The 25,223-nt window shown below is 60.6% G+C and overlaps 1 protein-coding gene across 1 annotated transcript; it reads right to left on the bottom strand.

Moving 5' to 3' along the window:
* Positions 1-1,957: 1,957 nt before the first annotated feature.
* Positions 1,958-24,416, bottom strand: RIPK4 (receptor interacting serine/threonine kinase 4). Its single transcript, XM_079101169.1, has 8 exons — positions 24,181-24,416; positions 15,689-15,980; positions 11,547-11,695; positions 10,166-10,215; positions 8,259-8,417; positions 7,556-7,659; positions 6,097-6,325; positions 1,958-4,277 (listed from the first exon to the last, which is right to left on the bottom strand). Exons 1-8 carry the CDS (start codon positions 24,360-24,362, stop codon positions 3,118-3,120), a joined length of 2,325 nt encoding a protein of 774 aa, XP_078957295.1. The 5' UTR covers positions 24,363-24,416; the 3' UTR covers positions 1,958-3,117.
* Positions 24,417-25,223: the final 807 nt, after the last annotated feature.

Raw genomic sequence — 25,223 nt, 5'->3', positions numbered from 1 at the left:
AGGAAAGGCCTAGAGCCAGGGAGTATGTCCCTGCTCCAGCCAGGGAGAGCCACTGCTGCAGGTCCTGCCATCCCCACGTTCCAGGGCTGCAGAGGTGGGCTGACACCCCTGTGGCTGCGTGGGCTGGGAGGGCTGGCTGGGCTCTGAAGGGCCCCTCTTCCCAGAGCAGGAGACTCACTTTTCCACCCCTGGTGAAGAGTCCTGTTTTCCTCAAGGGGCCAGTTAAGAGTGAGTCGATCTTCAGCCCAGACGCTGGTCCTGAGCCAGAAACCTCTCAGAGGGAAAGTGAGGGAAGGAGGAATTCCCCTCCTTCCTTGAGGAGGGCAAGCGTGAAGTCACTTTCCCGACCCAAGACAGGAGGGCAAGCTGACCCACCTGCACGGGAAAAGGGGTGGGCGCAGCCGAAGGCAGAGGCGTGAGTCAGGGGTCACAGGCTAGGGTCCTGCACCAGGCAAGGCTTAAGTGTTGTCACAGGGCAGGACCAGGCTGCTGGCCAGGTGGCTGGCACTGCAGGTGGGCACACCTGGCAGAGTCGGCAACACACCAGGACTGAGCCAAGGGGCTCGAGTTGAGGGTGCAGGAGGCCAAGAGATACCGATAAGCATGACCAACCCCAGGTGCTGGCTTGTCCGGAAGGCCAGGTGCAGCCAGAGTGTGTGTCCATACAGGTGAGTGACCACATGCCTTCGTCCATCTCTGCTAAGGGCCTAGACGCCAGGCCACCCCAGCGACATGAGCACCCCTGCACCAGCCTGCTTTCTAACACCTCCCTCCAGCACGGGAAACCAGACTCCGGGCAGCAGGGGCTGCTGCTGAGGCTGGGCGGGGGCCGGGGGCGCCTCAGACTCCAGGAAAGCGGCTCACAGGGGGACGATGTGGAACAAGGACAACGGAGCCTGAGCCGCCGGCCAGGGTGAAGCAGGAGTCCCCGCCAGTGCCTACCGGGAGGGCAGGCACCCTGCACAGATCACCACGCCTGGGGTGCCGTGGCCAAGCACGCCGAGTCCAGCCTCGGGAAAGCCAGGCAGCCGAGCGGCCGATCTCCCAAGAGGCAAGTCGAGAGAGACGGGGCTGAGCGGCCAGAACCAAGGACAGGAGACGCAGAGCCGGACACAAGATCCTGGACCAGGGCGGAAAGGACTGCTGCCTCCTGCTGTCCGTTGACCTTCCTCTCTTCTTCTGGAAAGGACACTTTTGAGGCAGTCAGTAGAACCTGGAGAGGATTTATGGACTGGGAGGTTTGGTCCAGGGTTGATTTCCTGATTTCGGTGGGTGGACTGAGAGTATCATCAGAAAGTTCTTTTTTTCCCTGCAGTGCTGGGGATCCCACCCAGGACCTCTTGCCTGCCAGGCAGGCCTCTACCTTGAGCTACTTCTCTCCCCTCAGTCCCTAAAGTCCTTGTTTTTAGGAAGGACACAGTGAAGATTTAAGAGTGGAGCAGGCAGCCTGCAACCTGGCCGCAGACAGGCAGGTGGTGTCGGGCAGAGAGGTGGGTGATGCACAGGTGAGTGGACGGATGGGTGGGGGGTGATGGACGGGCGGGCGGGTGGATGGGAAGGGGACTAGGTGTATGGATGAGAGCGAAAAGAATCATTGGGATGAGATGAAATGCAGAAGTAGGGAAATTGGGGAGGGTACTGGTAAGAACCATTCTTTTAACCTTTCTGTACTGAAATTATTTTGAAAAATGCAAAGTTAACAAATCAAGGTAAGTATCACTTAAAACAAAACAAAGGTGCCGGGAGCTTCTTCCAACAAGATGGCCTCCTCTCCTGTGGTTGCTGCGTGTGGAACTGGGCTCAGGAGAAGGCCAAGCCCATGCCCTGCTCCCCTGGTCCCAGACTGACTCAGTGCGACATGCACTGGTCTCTGGACCACACAGCAGCGCCCGGGCCTGTTTTCAGGAGCCAGGTAATTCAAGCCCGCTCGCAAGTGAAAGTAGCCACTCGACTTCCAGGAAGCAGAAGAGCACTTTGCTTTATTGACGTGGACAGACCTCTGGACGGCGTACTAAAGCACAGTCAGCCCACGGTCAGCACCTGCCGCCTGGGAGGAGCGGCCGCGCAGATCCCACCAGCACACGCGATACGTTAACATCGACTTCTGCACAGCCACGCCGGCCCTCGGAGGTCACGTCTGCAACAGAGGACAGCTGTGGACACGTGTGATGATGGCAGCGACACTAAGTGGCCAAACCCTTCACAGGTCTGAGTACAACCGCCCCTTGCAGCCACCTCGGGCTATACCCCAACCTGCCGAGGCTCGATGCCCAGGGAGCCCCACAGAGCAGGTCAGAAAACCTGACACGCAACAGCCCCCGGGTGCCAACAGCCTCCTCCCCAAAAGGAGACCGAGAAACAAGTCCAGCCAGCGGCCTGCCCTCGGGTCACTGTCCAGGGCAGTGGGGCCTCTTCAACGACCTCCACACACGTGGCTCTGGAGTTCAGAACATTTTATGCAATAAGAAATGACTGTCAGCCAGGGACAGTGCGAGGAGCTGGGCAGCGCTATCCAAGCACTGGACGCAGACGAGCCTAGACGGGAGGGTGGGGGAGACCGAAGGCTTTCAAAGCCGACCTATGACATTAGGGCCACTCCTCAGGCCAGACCGTCCACCTCGGCCCCAACGGGCCTCGGCCCGGCTGGCGCTGCTCATCCACCATGATGTTTCATGCACAGGACGCGCTCTGCTTCATCAGGTGCCCCTGCCACCAGTGTGAGGACGAGGACACAGTCCTGGGACTCCCCGAGAGGCATGCTGAGCCGTCAGGTGGCTGGCGGTGGGACAGAGCCCATCCTTGCCCACGCCTTGTCACCAAGGGGCCCGCACCAGCCCCCCTTTAGTAGTATGACGAAATGATTCGACCCATCGTCCCTCATGACGCCAGGCGCCCAGGCCAGCGGCGGGTCAGCTGCCAATCTTGCCAGCCAAGCCCGTCTGGAGGGCAGCCCACGCCTGTACCCCACCACACGGGCACGGCCTCAGCCTCAGCTCTGTGGGTCAGTGTTGCGGCAGGCTGGCCACAGGCGAGGGAAGTGTCCCGGCAGGGCACCCTCCTGTCCCACAGGGGCACAGGCAGACGAAGCCCGCGGCCCTCCGCGTCTGCGGCAGGAGGCTAGGTCTTGCTCCGCCGGAGCAGCGTGGCCGCGGGGCCCGGGCCACCCTGGACTTTGAGGCTCTGCAGGCTGATGTGGGCCCCGTGCCTGAGCAGCGTCTCCACGGTCTGCGCGTGCCGGCCCCGGGCGGCCAGGTGCAGTGCACTGAGCCCCTGCTCGTCGGACAGGTCGATGAGGTCGGCGCTCACCAGCTCCTCTACCACCTCTGAGTGCCCATGGGCGGCAGCCAGGTGCAGCGCCGTCTGGCTCAGGGGCCCCCGGGCCAGCACGTCGGCCTTCTCCTCCAGGAGCAGCTTGACAGTGGCCAGGTGTCCATGCCGAGCGGCCAGATGCAGGGCGGTGCAGCCCTCCGCGGTCACAGCCTCCTTGCCGGCGCCGCGATGCAGGAGCAGCCTGGTGGTGCTCGTGTGCCCGGTCTCCGCAGCCACGTGCAGGGGTGTCTGAGCCAGCGGGCCACGGACATTGACATCGCAGCACAGGTCGATGAGGATGCGGGCCACGCGGTAGTGCCCCCGCTGAGCCGCCAGGTGCAGGGGCGTCCGGCCGTCCAAGGTCTGCGCATTGACGCTCACGCCCGGCTGCTTAGCCAGCAGCTTGACAATGGGCAGGTGGCCCTGCCAGGCGGCGTAGTGCAGGGGCAGCCAAGCGTCCTTGCCCTGCAGGCCCGCGTCGACGCCTCGGCGCAGCAGGATGCGCACAATCTTCTCCTGCCCATGCTGGCAGGCCACGTGCATGGGCGTCCGGCCCTCGAAGTCCACCTCGTTGACCGAGGCGTTCTTCTCCAGCAGCAGCCGCGTGCTGGACTCGTCTCCGTTCTGGGCCGCAAAGTGCAGGGCCGTCCACTGGTCCTCATCCTTGGCGTTGACGCTGGTCTTCCGGGCCAACAGCAGCTCGACCACGGCCCGCGCCCTGCGCTCCACCGCCAGGTGCAGCGGCGTGGAGCCCTGGCCGTTGGTCAGGTTGGGGTCTGCATTGTTGAGCAGCAGCCACTTGGCGCACTCCTCCTGTCCAGCCTCCACGGCCAGGTGCAGCAGGCTGGCGCCGCCGTCCAGCACCAGGCTCACGTCCTGAGGCTGCCAGAGCTTCATCAGCTTGCTGGTGTCCCCCGACACGATGGCATCCACTAGCTTCCTCTTCTGGACGTCTGTGGTGCCCAGGTCTGCAGGGAGAGAGGAGAGATCAGGCAGGCGCCGAGCCTCGAGGGACTCTGAGCCAGGACAGCAGGATGTGCACAGCCTCCAGGTCATGCCTCGCCTGCAGCAGACTGAGCAAGCGCCCCCTCTAGACTGAGGTCCAGCCAGGACCGTCTCCGGGGTCCTCTCCTTCGTCCACGTGCAAGCTAAGAGCACCCCAGTGACTCCACTGGCTTGCGGTTAGGAAAGGAAGACAAACTCAGAGCCCTGGTGCCTAGAAACAGCCAGATGGTTAACGTTCCTTCATTTAAAAAGGGAAAGAAGAGGCAGAGTGAAAAGCCCGGGCAGGTGCCCTGGCCTGCAGGGAACACGGCCAGGCTCCCCAGCGCCCTCCAGAACCCAAGGGCCGGCAAAGCTGTACCTGGACCTGGGGCTGGGAAGGGGCCCTCCAGCTCCCAGCCTGACCTCAGAAGGGCACCTCCTGTCCCGGGAAACTACAGGGTGTTTTCTAGGATAATCCAAAAGAAACGGGCATCGTGCCTCAGGACAATCGGCCCGGTGCCTAGGATGAAAGCCTTCCACTTAACACAGCTGCTTGGAGTCCTGATTCACGGAAACAAGACTCTTCTGACTCCCATCAAGTGAGGTTCTCCAGGGGATGGCAGACGAGAGGCGGGGTGGGCAGCACTACAGAAACGGAGCCCGCTTGTCTGGACCTCTGTTTGGACACTGCATACCAAGGGGCCCCAAGGAACCCTCTTGGGCACTGGGTGGAGGCAGCAGCAGTGAGAGACCTGAACAGAAGGTGCCCAGCCCATTTCTCCATGGGAGACGGCGCGCTTTCCTTCCGGCAGTCTTGAAGCTCGCTCTGGCCGCCCTTTGCAACCCCTGGGCCCACCACGTGCCGTCAGTCCCTGGGTCCACCCACCTGTCTGAAGGTGTTTCCAAACCTGCCTGGCCCTCTTTCACCCCCAATGTTCTACCCTAAAAACCCAGGGAGCTGGAAAGACCTAGAATCTTCCCCTCCAGGTCTGTCCTGTCCACCAGGAAACACAGTCCTGCCCGCAGCAAAGATGACAGCACCCTGGAGCAAGAACCGGGAAAAGCCACTTTCTAAAAGCCCATTAGAATGAAGACAGCCAGGTCTGGTGGCGCGTCTGTGAGCCCAGTGGCTCAGAAGGCTGAGGTAGGAGGGGCCCAAGTCTGAGGTCAGCCTCAGCAACTCGGTAAGACCCCTTCTCTAAATGAAAAGCGCTGGGGGCGTGGCTCCGCGGCAGAGCTCATGCCCTGCGCGTGATGCCCGGGGCTGGATCCCCAGTAATGCCTGCACATGCGGCAGGAGATTGGTGGACAAGGGCTCCTCCCGACTGTCAGTTCACAAAACACCAGGGAGTCGGCGCCTCCAGGGACAAGCAACCCAGGTCACTGCATGGTCACAGGAGGCCCACCTATCGGAGAGGGGGACGGGTCCACGGCACAAGACAGGGTGCAGGGCTGGCACCCAAGGAAAGGTCGCTGGGATCACCTGCAGGACTGCAGGCCTGAGGTCAGCCTCTGCCCCAGTGCTGGCCAGTAAGACCCCACCGCACAGGTGGGCAGTGTAGCCGGATTCCCTTATGCCCTAGGTGGCACCTCGTGGGGCTGCTCTGCGGTGCGTGCGTCTCTGATCTGTGTGCAGTGTCCCAGCTATGCTGAGAGCCGAGCTCCCACGCTGACCGAGGGTGGGCACAGGATTTCCGGGGCGAGGGGCTGGACGCTTGGTCTTTGCAGTTGTCCAACTCCAAAGGACACCACCCCACCCCCCCATCATCGGGCTCGTCCGTTCTTAGGACGGTCACTGCTCACCGCCTGTGGAAGGTTCCCGCTCAAAGGAGAGTGACAGGGACCCTCTGGACGAGAAGGCGGAGTCCACGGAAGACACGCCCGAGAGCCTCTTGCCGCGGCTGAGCTCCTCGGGGCGCTCGATGGCCTGGGAGGCGCCCGAGTCCAGCTGCGACAGCAGCTCGGAAAGGCTGCAGTCCTTCTCCAAGGCGGGGGCAGAGGCGCGCTTGAGACGCGAGGACCCGGGCACAGCCTGCAAAGCAGAGCCAGGAATGAGGACCCTGGCCCTCCACCAAGGCGGGGAGGAAGCAGGCGCGGGAGCACGCCATGAGCTGCAGGAAGTGACCAGGTGGCCTGGCTGCCGGTCACCACAGACCCAGCACGAGGGAGCCCAGAGACACAGGGCTGCACGTGCACAGACCTTGATGGGTGCCCAGCAGGGACACTGTGAGAAAAATGCGAAATCCAGCAGGATACTGCTCCAGAGGCTCAGGGCAGGCGTGAGCAGCAGCATCCAGACAGGCACCGCGGGAGTAAGCAGGGGGGCGCGCAGTGCCACCTGGGGGTTGCCGCCCGGGTGCGGGCACAGCCGGTCAGCGTAAGAAGAACCAGAGCAAGCCGTTCCCAGGCCAGCTTAGCCAAGTGCCTGGCCTGCGAATGCTCTTTGGAGCTAAGCCAGGCTTTGGGGCTGTGTGTGGACAAGGCCAAGGGGAAGGGCCCGCTGCAGGGAAATCTCGGAGATCCAAGCCAGCCCACACCAAGAGGCCGTAGAGGGTCTGCCTGCATGAGACAGGAGACTTCTGGCGAGTCCCTCACAGTTCTCCCCTGGAGAACCCTGGGGTTCACTGACTCGGTCTCCTGGCAGACTGAGCCACCTCACCCGCTGGCTGCCTTTCTTACCTTATCGGGGACACAGCCCACCTCCTTTCCGAGCCTCTTGGCACCTTTGTCCCCAATTCTCACATGCACACCTGCCCCTTCTCTGTTCCACGGTGTGCACCATAAATGTTTGCCTATCTCCCTGGAGAAACTGCCCTGCGCCTGATAACATGCCATAAAGCTAGCTTATCGGGCTTCACTTTGCAAGTCTGCTCCAATCTAATTATCCTCAAGGCACTAGCTGTCCTTGGCACTTGGAACTCCTTATCACCCCTGAAATAACCTATGTCACACTCATAGAACAAACCAGCTGTGCACAGTGAGAAAGCAACCAGATCCCCAAGCCAGGGGCCACCCACCCAGAGCAGCCATCTGCTGCCTGCCCTGTTCAAGGTGGGTCCAGGGAGCACTGACCGATGCCAAATGGGCACCCTCGCTGTTCACACAAACCACAGGCAGGAGACGGGGTAGGAACGCATGGGGCAGATGAGCCCAGGCCATGGGACCTGCACAGCTAGCAGAGCTGGGCACAGGCAGGCTCAGAACAGGGCAGCTGGCCGGGGGTCTGCAGAAGGGACAGTGGTGGGCTTGAAGAAAGCATTACCTCGCTCGCAGGTCCCGGCGAGCTCTTCCCAGCTGGGTCCAGAGTTGGCTCTTTCACCTCCTCTTCGGGTTTCTCACACAGGACCTCAGTTTCAGAGGTAATTTCTTTGGGGGGAAAAGACAAAAAAGAGCAGGTCACTTGGCTAATAGCTTCTGCACAATTCCATGGGGACAGAAGAGGTGACGCCCTAAAGTCTCTAAGCACCAGCCAGGCACCACCGGTACTGAAATCACTCAGCAGACCCAGGATCCCGACAGGACGACCCACCCGCCAGCCCTGGGCCTACCATCTGCAAGGTCTGACCGGATGCAGGGCCGGGCTGCCTCAACGCCCTGGCCATTAGCCCCAGCAGGTAAGCCCGACCCCTCAAGTTGAGCCCCTCATGTGCTTTGAGAACAATGATGCGTTCGAGCCCACCAGGCTGACTATCCAAAGGCCATTCCCTGTTCTGAGGGCAGGACCCCAGGGAACTGTGCCGAGAAGCACCAGTCATGAGTCTCCTCTGAGCAGCACACTAGTCCTGGCCAGGAACAGGGTGGGTGTCTGAAGTGGCCCTCGGTCCAGCAGCCCCATCCGGCCCTGAGCGTTGGAGGTCCAAGGCAGGGCCAGGCTGACCCACCTGTGCAGGGCTGGTCTGTCCCCTCACCCTCCCTGTGCCCCTTGTTCCCCGTGGGACCCTGGGAATCGCCTCTGGGGCACTTACCTTGGAAGGTGGGCCGTTCCCGTGGGTCCTCCTGCCAGCACCTCTGCATGAGGCGCAGCAGGTTGCCGCAGGCGCGGGGACGAGGCCTGCAGACGGGCGGCAGCTCTGGGCGGTGGCCCTTCACCACCTTCACCATGATGTGCAGGATATTCTTCTCATCTACGGGAGAAGCACGCCCATCAGGGCACCAGGAAGCCACGGTGCAGGCACCTGAGGGGCACTGGGGACACTGCCCTGTCCTGCAGCACACTGTCTTGCTTCCCGGGTGAGAACCACCTGTGTCCAGGGCGACAGCCCATCTGGGGACAGCACAGCACACTGTCCTGCTTCCCGGTTGAGAACCACCTGTGTCCAGTAGTCCCTGGGGACAGGACTGCTCCCACTGCTGTTCGCATTACTGTTTGGGCTGCAGTCTCCACCCTGGTGGGAAGGGCCCGAGGTGACCCTGCCAGGGGCCAAGTCTTCCTGCACAGCCTTGACCTGCACCCGCTAGGCGGCCTCCAGGCTTCTTGTTCCCCTCTGTGCTCCCGGCCCTGCAGTTCCAACCCGCCCTCCACCAAGGCAGGTGCCATTGGCCAGGGTGGAGAGTTGGCCCAAGGTCACCGTTGGCAGCCAGGACTCTGCTATTTGTTCCACCTGCCCGTTAAGTGTTTCGCAACACCTGTCTCCAGGATCTGCAGGTTATTTCCATGGTAACTCGGACCTCCAGACTCACAGATCCTCTAAGGAAACAAAGTCAAGTACACACCTGGAGGCTTCCTACTGCCCAACAGGACAGAAGACACCCAGGCGCTCGCACGGTGCTGCACCTCACTCGCCCTGTCCAGGAGGCCATGAAGCGGCAGACCTCGATCCCCCTACTCGCCCCACACACCTGGCTTCAGGTGTCAACCTGCCAGGCAATGTCAGGTCCAACTGGCAGGCTGCATGTAAAAAGAATCCAGCAGAGACCTTGGGGAAGGGCGCCAGGAACTAAGGGCCATGGTGGCAGGAGGGGCTGGGGACATCCATGAGGCTCCGCCTGCGCTCGATCCTGCCACACTTGGACCACTCCTGGCCCTGCACCTTTCCTCACGCTGGCCGCTAGTCTGGCTAGTCTGCCTCAGTGGACCCAGGCCTGAAGGTCATGCAGAGACTCTTTTCTTTTTTCCTTTTCTTTTCAAGCCCTGAGCCTGGCAGAGGTCAAGGCAAGATAACAATATCAGGAGAAGTGCAAACAGAGAAAACCCTTCTCCAGCGCACGTAAGAGCTCTGAGATGACCAAGTCCAGGTACTGAGGGTCTGAGGACAGGAACTGCGTAGGAGCTGCCTCGCTGGGAGTAGGCGGGGAGCGGCTTCTGGTCCCGGAAGCTGTTCCAGCAGGTGGACACCTTACCACTGCTGGACCACAGGCTCAGAGGTGCTGCAGAGGGCGAGTTTGTCATGTGTATTCGCTACAATCTCTTTTTTTTAATGTTTTAAAAAAATAAGAAAGAAAGAGAATTAGCTGGAAAAAGGCAAATCCACAGAAAGCAAATCAGTGGTTGCCGGAGGTGGGGAGAGATGATCAGGAGTGTCTGCCGCTGGAGCAGGGCTACTGCTGGGGTGGCAGGGCGTTCTGGAGCTAGGCAGTGATGCCACCTGCACAACTGTGAACAGACTCAGTGTCACAGAATCACAGATTTAAATGGTGGAAATGACATGTTTGTGTGTGTGCTATACAAAAAAATCAGAAACGGAGCCCTTCGAGTCTCTTCCTGCACGTGTCCTGTAATTCCCTGTGTGCTAACTACTCTGCACGAGCACTTTTTCAGTGTGCAGAAAAGCCGGCAAGGGGGTGGCCCTACTGGGTCACAGGTGCGAGGGCTGAGAAGAGACAAGGCACATGCCCCAGGCGCAGGCACTGCTGCAAGGTGCGGCACACTCACCTGCGAAGGGCTTCTTCTGCGTGAGCACACCCCAGATCACGATGGCGAAGCTGGAAGAGAAGCCAGGCGCTTAGTGCGAGCTCAGGACGCTCAGCTCGGGTCCCAGGCCCAACCACCCTGCAGCAAGCTGGAGGAGTCACTCCAAGCTCTGGGACATCTTCTTGGTGACACCCTCTATGTCGGTTCAGGTGTGGAAGAGAAGACAGCTGAGCTGCAGCCTTCAGAGCAGGCGGCAAGACCCTGGAGGGCCCCGGCCCCGCGGGCCCTAAACTCAAGGGGAGAGCTGACATTGGTCACCACCTTCTTGCCAGCCCAGCACAGAGCAGGTGCCAGGCATGTGCTGGTGTCCTCGCGCTCCACTGATCCTCCCTGGGGTCCGTCAGGCACAGCGCAAATGTTCCTACGGCTCCCTGAGACGTTAAGAGGTTGCTAAGAAAGGGCGCGGAGAACGCCGGAGACGGCCCCGCCGGGCCCCAGCCCTTTGCTGGCCACTTGGGGACTCCATGCTCACAAACTATTCTGGATACACCATAGACAGGGGCCCAATCTAATGCATTTTTTAAAAAATTAAAAAACAGGAGTCCAAAGACTGACCCCCACCAAGCACAGAGTTGACGGTAGTTACTTACAAAGAATTCACACTTAAAATTAATGGAAAGTGCAGATTCAAAAGTTGAAACTCAGCTCTAAACTAAATAGAGCATCCTACTGTCCCCAGACTCTGCAAGCCACCACGAGTCCCCGAAGGCCGTGAGCCACAGCTCCAGCCGTGGGTGAGCGCACATACGGCAGCCTCGCCAAGTAGCCAGCCAGGACGGAGGCAGTGGCTCCCGGTGCGTGTCTGTGCACTCCCTGACTCGCTTTGTCCAAGAAGTCCGTGCGTGAGAGGAAGACTCACGCAGCTTAAAAACGGAAAGGACCTGGCGGCCGGGGGTTCTGCCCACATTCCTCCACCACGAGCAGGTGACCCCAGCAAGTGTGAGCTGCTCCCTCCTAAAGTTCAGAGCATGAAGGGTGAGAACCCAAAAGCACACACATGTGGGCACAGGGACCGCTGAACACAGCAGGTTCTTCTGACAAACAATAAAACCCACATTTCATAAAAATGCCACAGGAGACCCAACACCATTGCCACTGGCTGCGTGCATAAGGGCACCAGCCAGGAAGATCTCTTTGGCAGCCACAGTGCCCACGGGGCAGAGGGTCTCTGGCATGCCTGGAGAACCTGCACCCACAAGCCCGACACACACACCCCTTTCGTTTGGACTGAATCCCACTGCTGATGGGCACCCAGAGTCCTTCTGAAAGCCCCCGTTCAGGACATGAAGACGGGCTCAGAGTCCCTGGAGGGGCGCGCAGGGATGGGCAGGACGTTACACACCTGTACACATCATGCTTTGTGTCAAAGAGCCGGCTCTTCTCCCGGATGCGCTCCGGGGGGAGGTAGGCGATGGTGCCAAACAAGCCATCCATGCTCAGGTCGTGTGAGTGGGACAGCCCGCTGCACTTGGCCAGCCCAAAATCGGAAATCTGCAACAAAGCGTCAGAAGGAGGGAGGGCGGTGAGCCGGCTGTCCCCGCCTGAGGGCCGTGTGCCTGCGGGTTCCCAGCTCAGACAGAGCCCTCCGCAGGCCACAGAGCCATGGCTCCACGGAGGGAAAGGACCGGGGTTTAAGGAGAGAACTCCCTGGGGACGAGGACTTGAGAACCACAGGCCCATATCTTAGGGCCGCTGATCTGCTGACACGCCCTGGTGGCAGGAAGGGAAGAGCAGCGCCCAGGGTTCACAGGTAGAGGAACACGTGACGCAACCCTCCAGCTGGGCCGGCAAGTGGCAGCAAGTCCCGCAAAGGTAACACCCCTCCAGAGGCCCTTTAAAGCAAGTGCAGCGCCTTGCCACACCCCCTCACAGCATGCTGACTCCGCAGAATGTGTCACCAGCAGACATCACCGGGGCCTCTCCAGACACACTGTGACCTCTCCCGGGCGGCACCCTAGCCACTCAGACCCCATCCCTGCCTCCTGCGTCTCCGGGAGGCCTCCTTCTGGCAGAGGCACCCGTTTGGCGCACACCCACAGTGGAGACCCACAGTGGAGACCGTGTGGGCCTCTGGGAGGGGCCCCTCTCCTCCAGATCTCGTGAAGACGGTGTGGAATTCAGTCACAAGTCTCCCTGGGACACTCGCCCACGCAGCCAGACTGGCCATGACCACAGGGAGCCAGGCTGGCCACATCCACGACCCGTGACCCAGGCCTCAGGGGACGCTGAGCGCTCTGCAGGAGGCAGCGAGCGGGAAGGCCCCCCTCGCATGGAGACAGCCCTGCCACCAGTTCTGGAACCCTACCAGGGGCTCCATCAGGGCCAGGCCTCAGAGAAACCTCAAGAGAAACCTCTCTCAAGAGAAAGAGAGTCTGGGAAGGAAAACACCACCTGACGAAGCCCGCACCCTGTGCCGCAGCGGCACAGCCGGAGACCGTGGAGCAGCCTGAAGCCGGGGGCTCCCCTCAGAACAGGTTCAGGGACAGGGAAGCCCTCACGACCACCGGTGGCCTACGACCTTCCAAACCCAGAAACGAAGACAGGCTGGGGTCTGGGGAGCCTGGAGCTCCACCCCTCTCCTCCCGGCACTGTCCACGCAGACCAGCTACTCAGGCTGCACTTGGAGGAAGAGAGCAGCACCTGTCCCCTGCCAGAGGACACAGGCGGGGACCACGGACTCGGGAGAGGGGAGCGCCCGCAGCCCAGATCTCGAACCCACCCCTCACCTAACACGTCAAGGTGGAAACCTGGTGTACGCGGCGGAGGAGCAAGAAGTGATTTAAAACAGTCTCATCCACACACCTGGCAGCACGGATGGCCGCTGCGGGGCTTTGGCTCTCATCACACAGGGTAGAGAGGGGTGGCCAGCAGCCTGAGCCATCCAGCTCCACAGTAGAGCTGTGTTGCCGCGATGACTGCCCACAACCACCCAGAGACCAGAGGGCCGACCCAGCCGAGCCTCGTCTCTGGCATAAGGTGCCGCCATGTCCACCCTGAAGCTCGACCCTCCGCACACCAGTGTCCTCCCTCGAGCTCGCCCCTTGCACACCAGCGTCCAGCCTTGAGCTCACCCCCTGCACACCAGCGTCCTCCCTCGAGCTCGCCCCCTGCACACCAGCGTCCAGCCTCGAGCTCGCCCCCTGCACACCAGCACTTGTTTCTTTGGATCTTCCTCCTTTCCACTGAGCTGCGCCCCAGCCCCCGGCAGCTCTTTCTGGAACTTGTCTGCTTGGGGCCCACACCTCCCTGGCCTTCCAGGGTGCACTCAGGCAAGGGGGACAGCTGTCCCCAGGGGCATGGCCTCGCATCTCCTTGGGAGAGGGCCTTCCCACCATTCTGGCAGCTTCTTCGAGGATCTGCACCAGGAACTAACACTCCATCAAGTCCAGCCCTTGAGAACCAAGGTCTCTAAGTAAGGGGAGGGCCAAACCAAAGACCCTCTAGTCCACAGGAGCCCACACCAAAGTGACCTGCAGCGACAGCAAGTGTGTGTGTCAAAGGTCAGAGAACAGCACTCACGTCCTCACGGAGCAAATGTTAAATACCTGCTGTGTGCCTGCGGCTGGGCGAGATGCCTGGGTGAGCGTCAGTGCCCGACCTGGAGGAGGGATCTGCTGGTGACCAGCCACCAGCAGCAACAGGCCCTGCTAAGCACTCCAGGTGGGCACCGTCACTGACCCCTGATGACAACCTACAGAAAGAACGACCTCACCCGCCCCACTCCCCAGCCAGCTGACAGGGCCGGGGGCTGCAGCCCAGGCCACACCCAGAAAGAGGTCACTGCGTCCTCCAAGGAATGCCCACACACCCGAGATGAGCATTTCGCATGCCCACTAGCAAGGCAGGCGAGTGTGGAAAGGCCCAGGCAGGCCACAGCCGGCTGGCCAGCGAAGGTCTCTGCGAAGACCCGCCGGGCAGTCCTTAGAGGCGGGTCGGGCCTCCAGGCACCCTCTAACCCTTCCCGACTTTTCCTGGGCTGTTTCTTCTCCCACCTTGTGCCCGCCCCGCTGCCGACGGCAGCCCAGGGCCCGGCCCGGCGTCTGCACCCCCTACCCTCTGCCTCTCACGCCGTCCCAGGGGCTGCACACGCGACCCGGGGCGTCTTCCTGAGCATGTCCCACTCAGCAGTGGGGCAGGCGGGAAATCAGGTCTCCAGTCCCTGCTCTAGGGCCCGCAGCTCGTCCTCCCGACACTAATCCGGCTCTGGCTCGGGAAGTGGCCGCCACACTGTACCTCTGCTCGGGAGCATCGGCTCCTGCAAACACCTGCCACACGGCGGGGACCCGTCGTCCTTTTCCCTACTGGCACAGAAGGATGCTTGAGAGCGAAGGACCCTCAGGACCCGCACTACTCGGGAGAAACGAAACTGCCCTCCAACCACAAGGAGCCGGAGGCCGCGTGAGCTCCGTCGCTCACACCTGGTCATGTGCTGTCTCCTCCGCCCCGACGCCCCGCTTCACGTCATAGGACAGCAGGTACATCTTTCAGCTGAGACCTGCGGTGGCGTGAGGCCCAGCCAAGGAACAGCTTGTCACTGTCCAGAATGAAGATCCGCTTCTCCAGCTGGCTGCGCCTGGCCGCGGGAGCGGCTCTGTGCATGCCACATGGGCCACTGCACCCCAGGCCCACCCCAGAGCCCAGGGGCAGGGCAGGCCGGGTCAGCTCCCCTAAAGGTGGGGTCAAAGGAAAGGCCAGGCACAGCAAAGTGCACACAGGCAGCGCCCTGCAGTGCCCTGTGCCAACAGGACTCGGGCCGGCTCTCGGCTCCTCCCTCCCTCACCCATCATCTCCTGCGTGGAAGAGAAGGGGGCAGTGCGACCCCTCGGGCACTGCCGCCCAGGGCTGGCGGTGACACTACCTGGATTCAAAGGCCGTCAAAGAGAAACAGAGATGTACAGCCTGGCGCACAGGGCAGGGCTGACCGCCAAGTCCAGGCTGCCCACAGGGCCAGCAGACCACTCCTCACGCTCTCTGGGATCTACAAGCTTAGCGAAGGGAGAAGTAAAACTCGCTGGCCTCGAGAGAGCACCCCGGCCTTTCCTGCCACCCCACGAGGGACAGCCAGTGGACAGTCCCCCTCAGAGCCCACACGCAGGGCCCTCTGAAGCCTGCCCAGCCCTGCACCAGGAGACCCCGGCCTCACATGACTCATGTCTGATCTCTAATCTGATTTCACAAAATCGTTCAGTAAATCTGGGATCTGGAAATCCATAATCTGCTTCCAGGGCTCTCGGAATTCAGCCAGGTGCCAGGATCTGAGAGAGGTCCCAGGACCAACAGCGCCCTTCTCCTGATACACACTCTGCAGGTTTGTGCCAACCACAACAGTCGGGGCCCCGGGGTTTCCACACTGGGAGAGGCCCTGGCTTCGAGTTCTTTCCCACAGAACTACCTCCTTCCCCAGCCCAACCCTGGTCTACAGCTGCACCCCGATTCCCTGGCCACTGGTCAGCCACCCGCTGCCCAGGGCACAGTGCTGCCCACCTTGACGTGGTAGTGGGCATCCAGCAGGATGTTTGCAGGCTTCAGGTCCAAGTGCAGGAGTGGTGGGGACATGCAGTGCAGGAAGTTCATGCCCACGGCCGTCTCGTGGACGATCCGAAAGCGCAGGTCCCAGGGCAGCGGCTCTGAGGCCAGCAGGTTCTCCAGAGAGCCTGTCTCCATGTACTCCATGACCAGGCCGACGGGCTCCCGGCATATGCCGTACACGGGCAGGACGTAGCGGAACTTGGCCATCTCCATCTTCTTGGCTTCTTCCAGAAGCTCCACGCGCTCCCTGCAAGAGTGCAAAGGCGTGAGGGGGGTGCAGCAGGTCCCTGCACGGACAGCCACAGCTAGCGTGCAGCCAGCCCCAAACACACACACGGAGCTTGCGTCCCCAACGCCACGTCACTAACACTGCCAGACACCCCTGTGGCCACTCTAAGCAGGATGGAGAGGCACTCTAGCCGTTATCTGGATATCCACAAGCAACCCTGGGCACCCTGTGGCTGGAGGCTGGGGGTGGATGGGACAGTCCCTTCTCCTGGGGTGAGGGAAGAAGTGTAGGCTGGACTGAAAGTTGAGACTAGCCATCTACCTGAGGGGCCCACTTACCCCCGTGAAGGCCCAAATCCACCCTTGCACACTAGGGAACAGCTGGTCGACAGCAGGGCCAGCCACACACTCTTCTGTGGTGAGACATACCTAACACAGCACGTACCCGTCCCACTGTTCCAAGCACACAGCGAGCGGCACCGCATGTTCACAAAGCTGTGAGTATGCTTTGAAGGCCCGTCTGATTTGTTAAGCCACTTATCAAAACACCATTCATTTTCAGGGCTGGGTATCAGTCCACGGTATGAACACCCTATCCTGTGTACCCGTCCACCTGCTGTCGGACACAGATGGTTTCCACCTCTAGGCTTTTGTGAAGGATGTCAGGCCTCCGATACGGCTGGGGTACAGAGGTGCCTGAGACCCACCATTCTCTGGGAGCTGTGCTGGCTGTGTCCAGCCCGTGGAGAGGCCGCTGAGCTGCTGTCCCGCCTGCACCTGCTTCCGCAGTGACCTTTCACCGGCTCCCCAGCCCCTTTACACACAGGCTGTGGTGAGATGAGCAGCTGCAGCAGAGCCACGGCTGGCGCAGCCAGGAACTTCCATTCCCCAGGCCAAAGGTCACTTCCAGAGGAGAACGCAAGGCAGCGGACCAGGCAGTACCAGGTCAAAAACCTCAGCACGTTACAGGGAAAGGCAGATCCAGGGAGGACAGATTAGAGCCATGCAGGGCCTGGCCAGCGGCTCTGCAACCCGGACACGCGGGAAGCACTCCGGAGGCTGGAAGCACCAGCTGCCAGGCCTCGCCCCTGGAGAACAGGTCAGGGCTGGGACATGCACTTTCCAGCAACAAGCTCCCTACCAGAACCACGCCTGGAGAGCCCTCAACTACTAAGCTGGGAACTGGGCAGCTCAGGGTCCACACAGAGGCCGTGCAGACCGGGGCAGCCCGAGGGGACCCCTGGGGACTGCAGGGTCCAGCACAAGACCCCTCACCACTGGCTTCACCCCTGGGGCTCTTCTGGGGCTTGGAGCAGTCAGCTCCTCCAAGTCCAACCCCGGAGCCGCTCCAGGGACACCGCGCTGTGCCTGCTCCCACCTGGACCCCGCGGGAGAATTCCCAACTGTGCCAACCAGACATATCCAATCCTTGCCCATCTGACCACCCCGTTGAGAACACGGCCATCTCCCTGGCTTCCTGGCAGCTGCGAAGTCACTCCTGAGCAGGAAGAACGGTAGGCGAGCAGGAGGAACGCCTCCTTGGCTCTCTCGCCCATACAGGCAGTTCCCACTGGCAGTAGGGGCTCTGGGGGCAAGTCCAGCGGGCCGCAGGAGCTTGAGAGCAGGTGAAGGAGCACGGGACACGCCCCGTCAGTTCCCATAAAGCAAGAGGAGCACAGCGTGGCTCGCTGTCCCAGCACTCTGGCCAAGCGACTAATGGGAAAGATGCCCCAAGCCTCTAGGGCTCTGGGCCCTGGGCGGGTGAGGCGCTGCCCTCACCAGGATCCTGGCCGCTGCTCTCCCCACAGCGCTGGGGCCTGGCCAGGCTCAGGGACGCAACAGGGTAGATCCCTGAGTGCCACGGCCGTCCCTGGATTAGAGACCAACAGTCCAGACCTGGCCAGCGGCATGCCCCGCCTACTCCCAGACCTGCAGGCACTGAGGGAGGAGAACACCACCCCTCCCTGGGTCCTTTCTCTCCAGGGCACAGGCCCCAGACAGCGAGGGCCCCTTGCCAGTCACCAACTCCACGGGCCCTGCAACTGGGCCTGCTACCCACTCTGCCTCGGCTTTGCATCTAGTTAAGGATGAAAGTCATTCTTTGTCTTTTTCCTACTACTCTTGTCTTCTTTTAAAAGTGGCCCCTCGTATCCCTCCCTAACCAGTATTGCTGCCCCACGGTGCCAAGGGGCACTGGCACCAGTCCTTCTGCAGAACTCCAGAGCGAAACGGAGCAAGGAAGTGTGCGGAGGTCTTGAACAGGCAGTTCAGGTATTTATAGGTTGGCCATCAACAAGGGCCACTTTTCCACATGCCACAGACATTCCACGAGTGGCCCCTGGATGCCAACCTGGCTGATAAAATCCAGTGATGACCAAGTCAATGCGGTTGAGCCTGCCTTACAAAACGGGAGCTCCAGGCCACTCCGAGGCCCAGCCTGTAGCAACAGCACACCCAGGCAGCCGACCCCGCCTCCCACCACCCTCCAAACCAGGAGTCCTTCCTCTCCCAGCCCCTCCTCTCTGCAGAACAGAGACCCCATTTCAAAAAGGCTGGGTCTGCAGCGGAGCCAGCAGGCTCTGCACAAGGCCTGAGGGAGCCCAGTCCACGCTGCCTCTGCCTCTCGCCAACCAACCTGGGGCTTCAGGAGATCAGCTCTCCTGGAAAACAAGCCACCATCTCCGGTGACAAACCACCCTCAGGTGCAGACAGGACTGAGCAAGGATAGGGTGGCAGAGGCCTTGGCTCTGTTCGAGGGTCTGCACCTCTTCTTACCTAGCAACCCCAGGAAGTTCTCACAGACCCCCGTTGTTTTTTGTGAATGGCAGTTATCATTCAAAATACGTTTTCCCCAGCACTGTTTCCGCTGTCTGCTGGCAACGCACAAAAGGAAGCACAGATTTATAATTACCGCTAATGTTTTTAATCTTGGAGAGACTTTAAGCCCACCCCAGAGACTCAAGCCTCAGTGCTGAGGCAGGGGTGGAGCCCCCACTTCGGGTGCCCAGTCCAGGATACCACCAAGTCGCGGGTCTCCCGGTTCATGGCACTGGGCACATTTCTGAGCTGCAGAACCCGCTGGCAACAGTTTAATTAAAACGACCTCAAAACTGTGCCAAGTCGACCCATGGCGTGGCCTCAGCACACCCAGGAAGGTGAGTGCCACACCCCATCTCCCCTACCCTGCTGGGGGAAAGGCTGCTGATGCTGGGCTCCCAGGGGACACGAGGGGACACCACCACAACCACACCTGGGCTTCCAGGGGACACGAGGGGACACCACCACAACCAAACCTGGGCTTCCAGGGGACACGAGGGGACACCACCACAACCACACCTGGGCTTCAAGGGGAGACAGGAGACACCACCACAACCACACCTGGGCTTCCCAGGGGACACGAGGGGACACCACCACAACCAAACCTGGGCTTCCAGGAGACACGAGGGGACACCACCACAACCAAACCTGGGCTCCCAGGGGACACGAGGGGACACCACCACAACCAAACCTGGGCTTCCAGGGGACACGAGGGGACACCACCACAACCAAACCTCGGCTTCCAGGGGAGACAGGAGACACCACCACAACCAAACCTGGGCTTCCAGGGGACACGAGGGGACACCACCACAACCAAACCTGGGCTTCCAGGAGACACGAGGGGACACCACCACAACCAAACCTGGGCTTCCAGGGGACACGAGGGGACACCACCACAACCACACCTGGGCTTCCAGGGGACACGAGGAGACACCACCAAAACCAAACCTCGGCTTCCAGGGGAGACAGGAGACACCACCACAACCAAACCTGGGCTCCAGGGGACACGAGGGGACACCACCACAACCAAACCTGGGCTTCCAGGGGAGACAGGAGACACCACCACAACCACACCTGGGCTCCAGGGGACACGAGGGGACACCACCACAACCAAACCTGGGCTTCCAGGGGAGACAGGAGACACCACCACAACCACACCTGGGCTCCAGGGGACACGAGGGGACACCACCACAACCAAACCTGGGCTTCCAGGGGAGACAGGAGACACCACCACAACCACACCTGGGCTCCAGGGGACACGAGGGGACACCACCACAACCAAACCTGGGCTTCCAGGGGAGACAGGAGACACCACCACAACCACACCTGGGCTTCCCAGGGGACACGAGGGGACACCACCACAACCAAACCTCGGCTTCCAGGGGACACGAGGAGACACCACCAAAACCAAACCTCGGCTCCCAGGGGACACGAGGGGACACCACCACAACCACACCTGGGCTTCCAGGGGACACAAGGGGACACCACCACAACCAAACCTGGGCTCCCAGGGGACACGAGGGGACACCACCACAACCACACCTGGGCTTCCAGGGGAGACAGGAGACACCACCACAACCACACCTGGGCTCCAGGGGACACGAGGGGACACCACCACAACCAAACCTCGGCTTCCAGGGGACACAAGGGGACACCCACCACAACCAAACCTGGGCTTCCAGGGGACACGAGGGGACACCACCACAACCACACCTGGGCTTCCAGGGGAGACAGGAGACACCACCACAACCACACCTGGGCTCCAGGGGACACGAGGAGACACCACCACAACCAAACCTCGGCTTCCAGGGGACACAAGGGGACACCCACCACAACCAAACCTGGGCTTCCAGGGGACACGAGGGGACACCACCACAACCAAACCTGGGCTTCCAGGGGACACGAGGGACACCACCACAACCAAACCTGGGCTTCCAGGGGACACAAGGGGACACTCACCACAACCACACCTGGGCTCCAGGGGACACAAAGAGACACCACCACAACCACACCTGGGCTTCCAGGGGACACGAGGGGACACCCACCACAACCCTTCTGGTTCCAGATGGAAAAATACTGGCATTCACAGGACCGAGTTGGGCCTCCACTTTAAAGGACATTTTAAAAGAAACTCAGAAATGGGGTCAGGCCACTCATTTCTAAAAGGAACTTTCTAGAGAAGCCACGAGGTTCTCGCAGCTCAGTCAGAAACTCCAAAGACCAGCTGGAGGTGAGGGAGGCGGAGGTCATGGTAAAGCCAGAGAAGCAGGAGGGACAGAGAGGGTGCAGGCTGCCCGCGGCTCCAGAGCCTGGGCACCCTGGGCAGAGCGCGGCCCCTGCCAGGGCTGCAGCACGCCAGTCAATCACCTTCCCAGGCAGCCTCCGAGGGGTTCCCACACTGCTATTTTTAAAACTGACAAGAATAGGGCTTGCCCCACTGTGGGCTCTGTAGCTACAGACCCGGGGTTTGCTCGGGCTCGCCCGGCCAGCCAGACCCAGCTCACAGCGTGCTCCTTGCTGGCGCCGGCCTCGTGCTCAGTTACTGCGCCCTAGGGGGGGCAGGGCAGGGAGGAATGGGGTCCCTGGAGTCACTTGTTCTCTCTGAAGAGGCCCTGCACGCCATCCTATTGGTACCCTAGGACCCACCATTTAGAGTCAACCAGGGAGGGCCAGGCATATACCCAAGGCCAAGAGGCATGACCTCCCAAGGCACCAAGCAAAGAGGAGAAACTCAGGAACGGGGAATCACCTGGGAACTACCCAAAGGTCCCCTAGATAGGCCCCCTTGACAGAAATTTTCTGGCCCCCCAGGAAGCCTTGAAATGTGTAGGGAGCATGTAATAAGCACTGACCCTCTCTGTACAGACAAGCCTGGGCGGCCAAGGGTGGATAAAGGCTGGGGCCAGGGCAGCGTGTGCCTTGAGGGGCAAGCACCCTGGCCAGGGAAAATCAGCCCGGCTCTCATCTACAACTATGGTGGAACCCTAAGCAACAAGTGGAGGTGGCCATAACTAGCCCAGTTACCCTGGGGAAAGGCCTAGACTACTGGCAGAGGGGAGAGGTACCATCCCTCCAGCAGACAGGACAAGATGGGGGTGGGGGGCTACACAGAGACCCCAGGAAATCCCACTCCTCCAGGTTACACCTCGCAAGTGCTCCACGGAGAAGCACCAAAACAGCTGGAAAGAAAAAGTCACAGAATAGACAGCATGACAATTTCAAAGTTAGGAAGCAACTGGTAAGTCAAGAGCAGTGTGAGTCCAGCAGCTCAGGAGGCAGAGGCAGGAGGATCACGAGTTCAGAGCCAGCCTCGGCAACACAGCAAAACCCTGTCTTTAGATAAATATTTTAAAAATGGCTGGGGATGTAGATCAGTGGCTACATGCCCCTGGGTTCAATCCCTGGTACTAAAAACAAAAACAAAAACAAACAAACAAAAACATCAGCAATGGCCAAGCCTGCACTGCAATCAGCCCCTCCGCACCTCAGCAGGAGGCTGCACATCCCTATCACCCCAAGTCAGTGACAAGCCAAAGCAGCTCTGATAACCCACAGGCTTGCCCACTGCCTCAGCAAACAGCACCCTGCTGCAGATGCACTGCCTCCTGAACCTCGTAGGCCAAGGGCAGCAGGTGAAATGCTCCTGCTGGGTGCCTCTGACCTCCACCTACCGCCAACATGCCACCACCTGCCTGCTTTGGGCAGGGCAGGAGAGGCTTCCAGTTAAAGGACAAAACACTTTCCAACCAGGCTCTACAAGATCCTAGGCCACCTGCCTCAAGTGGTGAAGGCCAGCTCCGGCTTCGAGCCACCCGGGGAACAGGGGGCTGCTCCCAGGATGTGAGCTGGGGTGTACCTGGGCCAGGGCGCCTTCACTCCGCTCTTCCAACACAAGAGCCTGGCGTTAAGGTCTCCACTGGCGAGTGAAGCTCACTCTGGCTTGAAAACACCATCAAACTAACATCCCCAAGGGGGTAGTGCCCCCACGGAGAGAGGCTCACCTTTCAGAACTAGCTTCTGGCTGGTGTTCAGAGTGATTGGATTTCATCAAAATAACCACAGTGCCCTCGGGGCCTGAGAGGTTCCCAGGGTGAGAGAGCAGAGGACTCAGCAGGCAGCTCCCCTGAGCTGTGGTGATTTATGGCATTTGCTCGATGTGGAGATTCCTGGCCAAGGATGAGGATGCACCAGGAGTGGACGGGGCCTCTCCCAGCCGGCCACAGCTACTGCAGCTGGGGCAGCACACACCACCACCTACAGGAAAGCTGGGGTTTGCGGCCCCATCACCAGGCTCACGCAGAGGAACCTCGGTCGGAGGCAGTCAAATGAAGTCTAAAAGGAGCGGATCTGCCCAAGGACGCTCCGTGAAAGCACAGAAGGCTTCTACATGGAACACCGGCAGGATGAGGAACCGAAATGTTACAGCGAAGCTTAGGAAGACTCAACTGTAAAGGGTGAATGGGGGGAGTTGCTTTTCAAGAATCTTCTCCCTATCCCACCCCCACCGACCACAGCTGACCCACCGAATCCAAAGGTGGGGCGAGGAGGCTCCTGTCCTTTCCAATCGCATTTATTCCTTTGGGCACCCCTGCCAGGGAGGGGCGGGCAGGCCGCTGAACGGGGAAGGCGGGTGCAGGAGGACTCACGGCAAGGACGCGCGTGGGATAATGCAATGCTCTTCGGCAGACCCTCGCCCTCGAAATGAAGTCCCCTAGAACTAGAGCGTGCGGCGAGGAAGCGCAGGGCAGAACAAGACCCCGGCCCCGCCGACTTCCGCCAAGCCCGGACCCTCGGGCGGCGACGCCAAGTGCCCGGGCGCTGAGGACGCCTCGCTCGAGCCAAATCTGTGCTTCCGACCGAAATAATTACCATCTTACACCAATTTGTGCTCCAATGTAAATTACTGAGTAAGTCGAACGGAGCCGACCTACACTCACAAAGCCCAGATGCCCACACGGCAATTTTTCTAAGCCGAGCGCCGACCGCAGCGCCCAGGTGGATCCCAGGCGGGAGGGACGCGTCCCCGAGGGCGCAGGTCCAAAGAGCAAGGCGAGTTCGGGACCCCCAAATTACGGGGCCACTCGGGCCAGGAACCCGAAGGGGTCAGGTTGCGAGAAAAGGCACTGTGTTAAGTCTCCTGCACACGCGGCCCCGAGGTCCCCGCGGAGCCGCGGTCCCGCGCGGGCTGAGCGCAGCCAGCCCCGGAGCTCGCCGAAGCACCCCGCGCCCTCCCGCCCGGGACTTGGGGCCTCGCCGGCGTTCGCGTTCCCTCCGAGGCTGCTCCGGAGGTGCCCCGGTGGACCGGAGGGTCCCCCGAGTCCGCGCCCCCGGCCCTGCCGTCGCCGTGCGCCCCCGAACTGCGCGGCCCCTCGCCCGCCCCAGCGCCCCACCCGGCGGCTGACCTGTCGTCGACGTGCAGGCTCGGCGAGCACTTGATAGCGAGCCACGTCTTCCAGTGGACATGGCGCACTTTGTACACCTGCCCGAAGCCGCCCGAGCCCACCTTCTCCCAGCCGGCGAACTCGCCCGCCTCGAAGGTGCGCAGCAGCCCCAGGGCCCACGGGCCCGCGCCGTCGCCCTCCATCGCACTCCTCGCCGCCGCCCGGCGCCGCCGCGGCCGCCCAGGTGCCCAGGTGCGCGCCCCGCCCGAAGACGTCACTTCCGCGGCTCGCCCCGCCCCCCGGCTCGCGGGCCCCGCCCCCGGGCAGGCGCCTGGGCAGTGCGGACAGACAGGTGGACTCGTCCAGACTCCCGGCGCTCCCCGGGCGCGCTCCCCTTCGTGTGCCTGAGTAATTGTCCAGTCACCCGGAATGGTAAAGAGCAACTCACTGCGCCCGTCTGCCCGTGCTACCCACTTGGCAAAACTCCGCAAAGAAAAAAAGTGTGATATCGCGATCAGGATATTGACTTGGATACAATGGCCGATCTTATCCAGATTCCCGGTATTGCTGGTCCTCGTTACCGGGTGCTAACTTGCACGCCACACTGAGGCCTGCCAAGTTCGTGTCCTCCACCACAGTCCAGATGGAGAACCTTACGTCCTGCGCCCTTCAGTAATCGACCCGTGCTGCCCTGGTCATTGCAAATCCTTAGTCTATTTCTAAAATTTTTTATGTATTTTTATTTTTATTTATTTATTTTTTGGGGGGGCATACAACAATTTAATTGGATATCTTACTTCAGAATTATCCATGACTCCAGCTCTGTGTAATTGTTTTCTTTTTTTCATCTTTACAGACTGCATTTTGATTCATTGTACGTAAATGGGGCACATCATTTTCATTTCTGTGGTTGTGCACCATGTAGATTCATACCATTTGTGTGATCATACATGTACATTAGGGTGATGATGTCTGTCTTATTCCACCATTTTATTTCAAAATTGTTATGTTTACATGTAGGAACTATACAATAGGTAACCTTTTTGTAATTGGCTTTTTCATTC

This window comes from Sciurus vulgaris (assembly GCF_902686455.1).
Source record: "Sciurus vulgaris genome assembly, chromosome: 10".
Taxonomy (NCBI): domain Eukaryota; kingdom Metazoa; phylum Chordata; class Mammalia; order Rodentia; family Sciuridae; genus Sciurus; species Sciurus vulgaris.
This window is presented reverse-complemented; position numbering and strand designations above follow the sequence as displayed.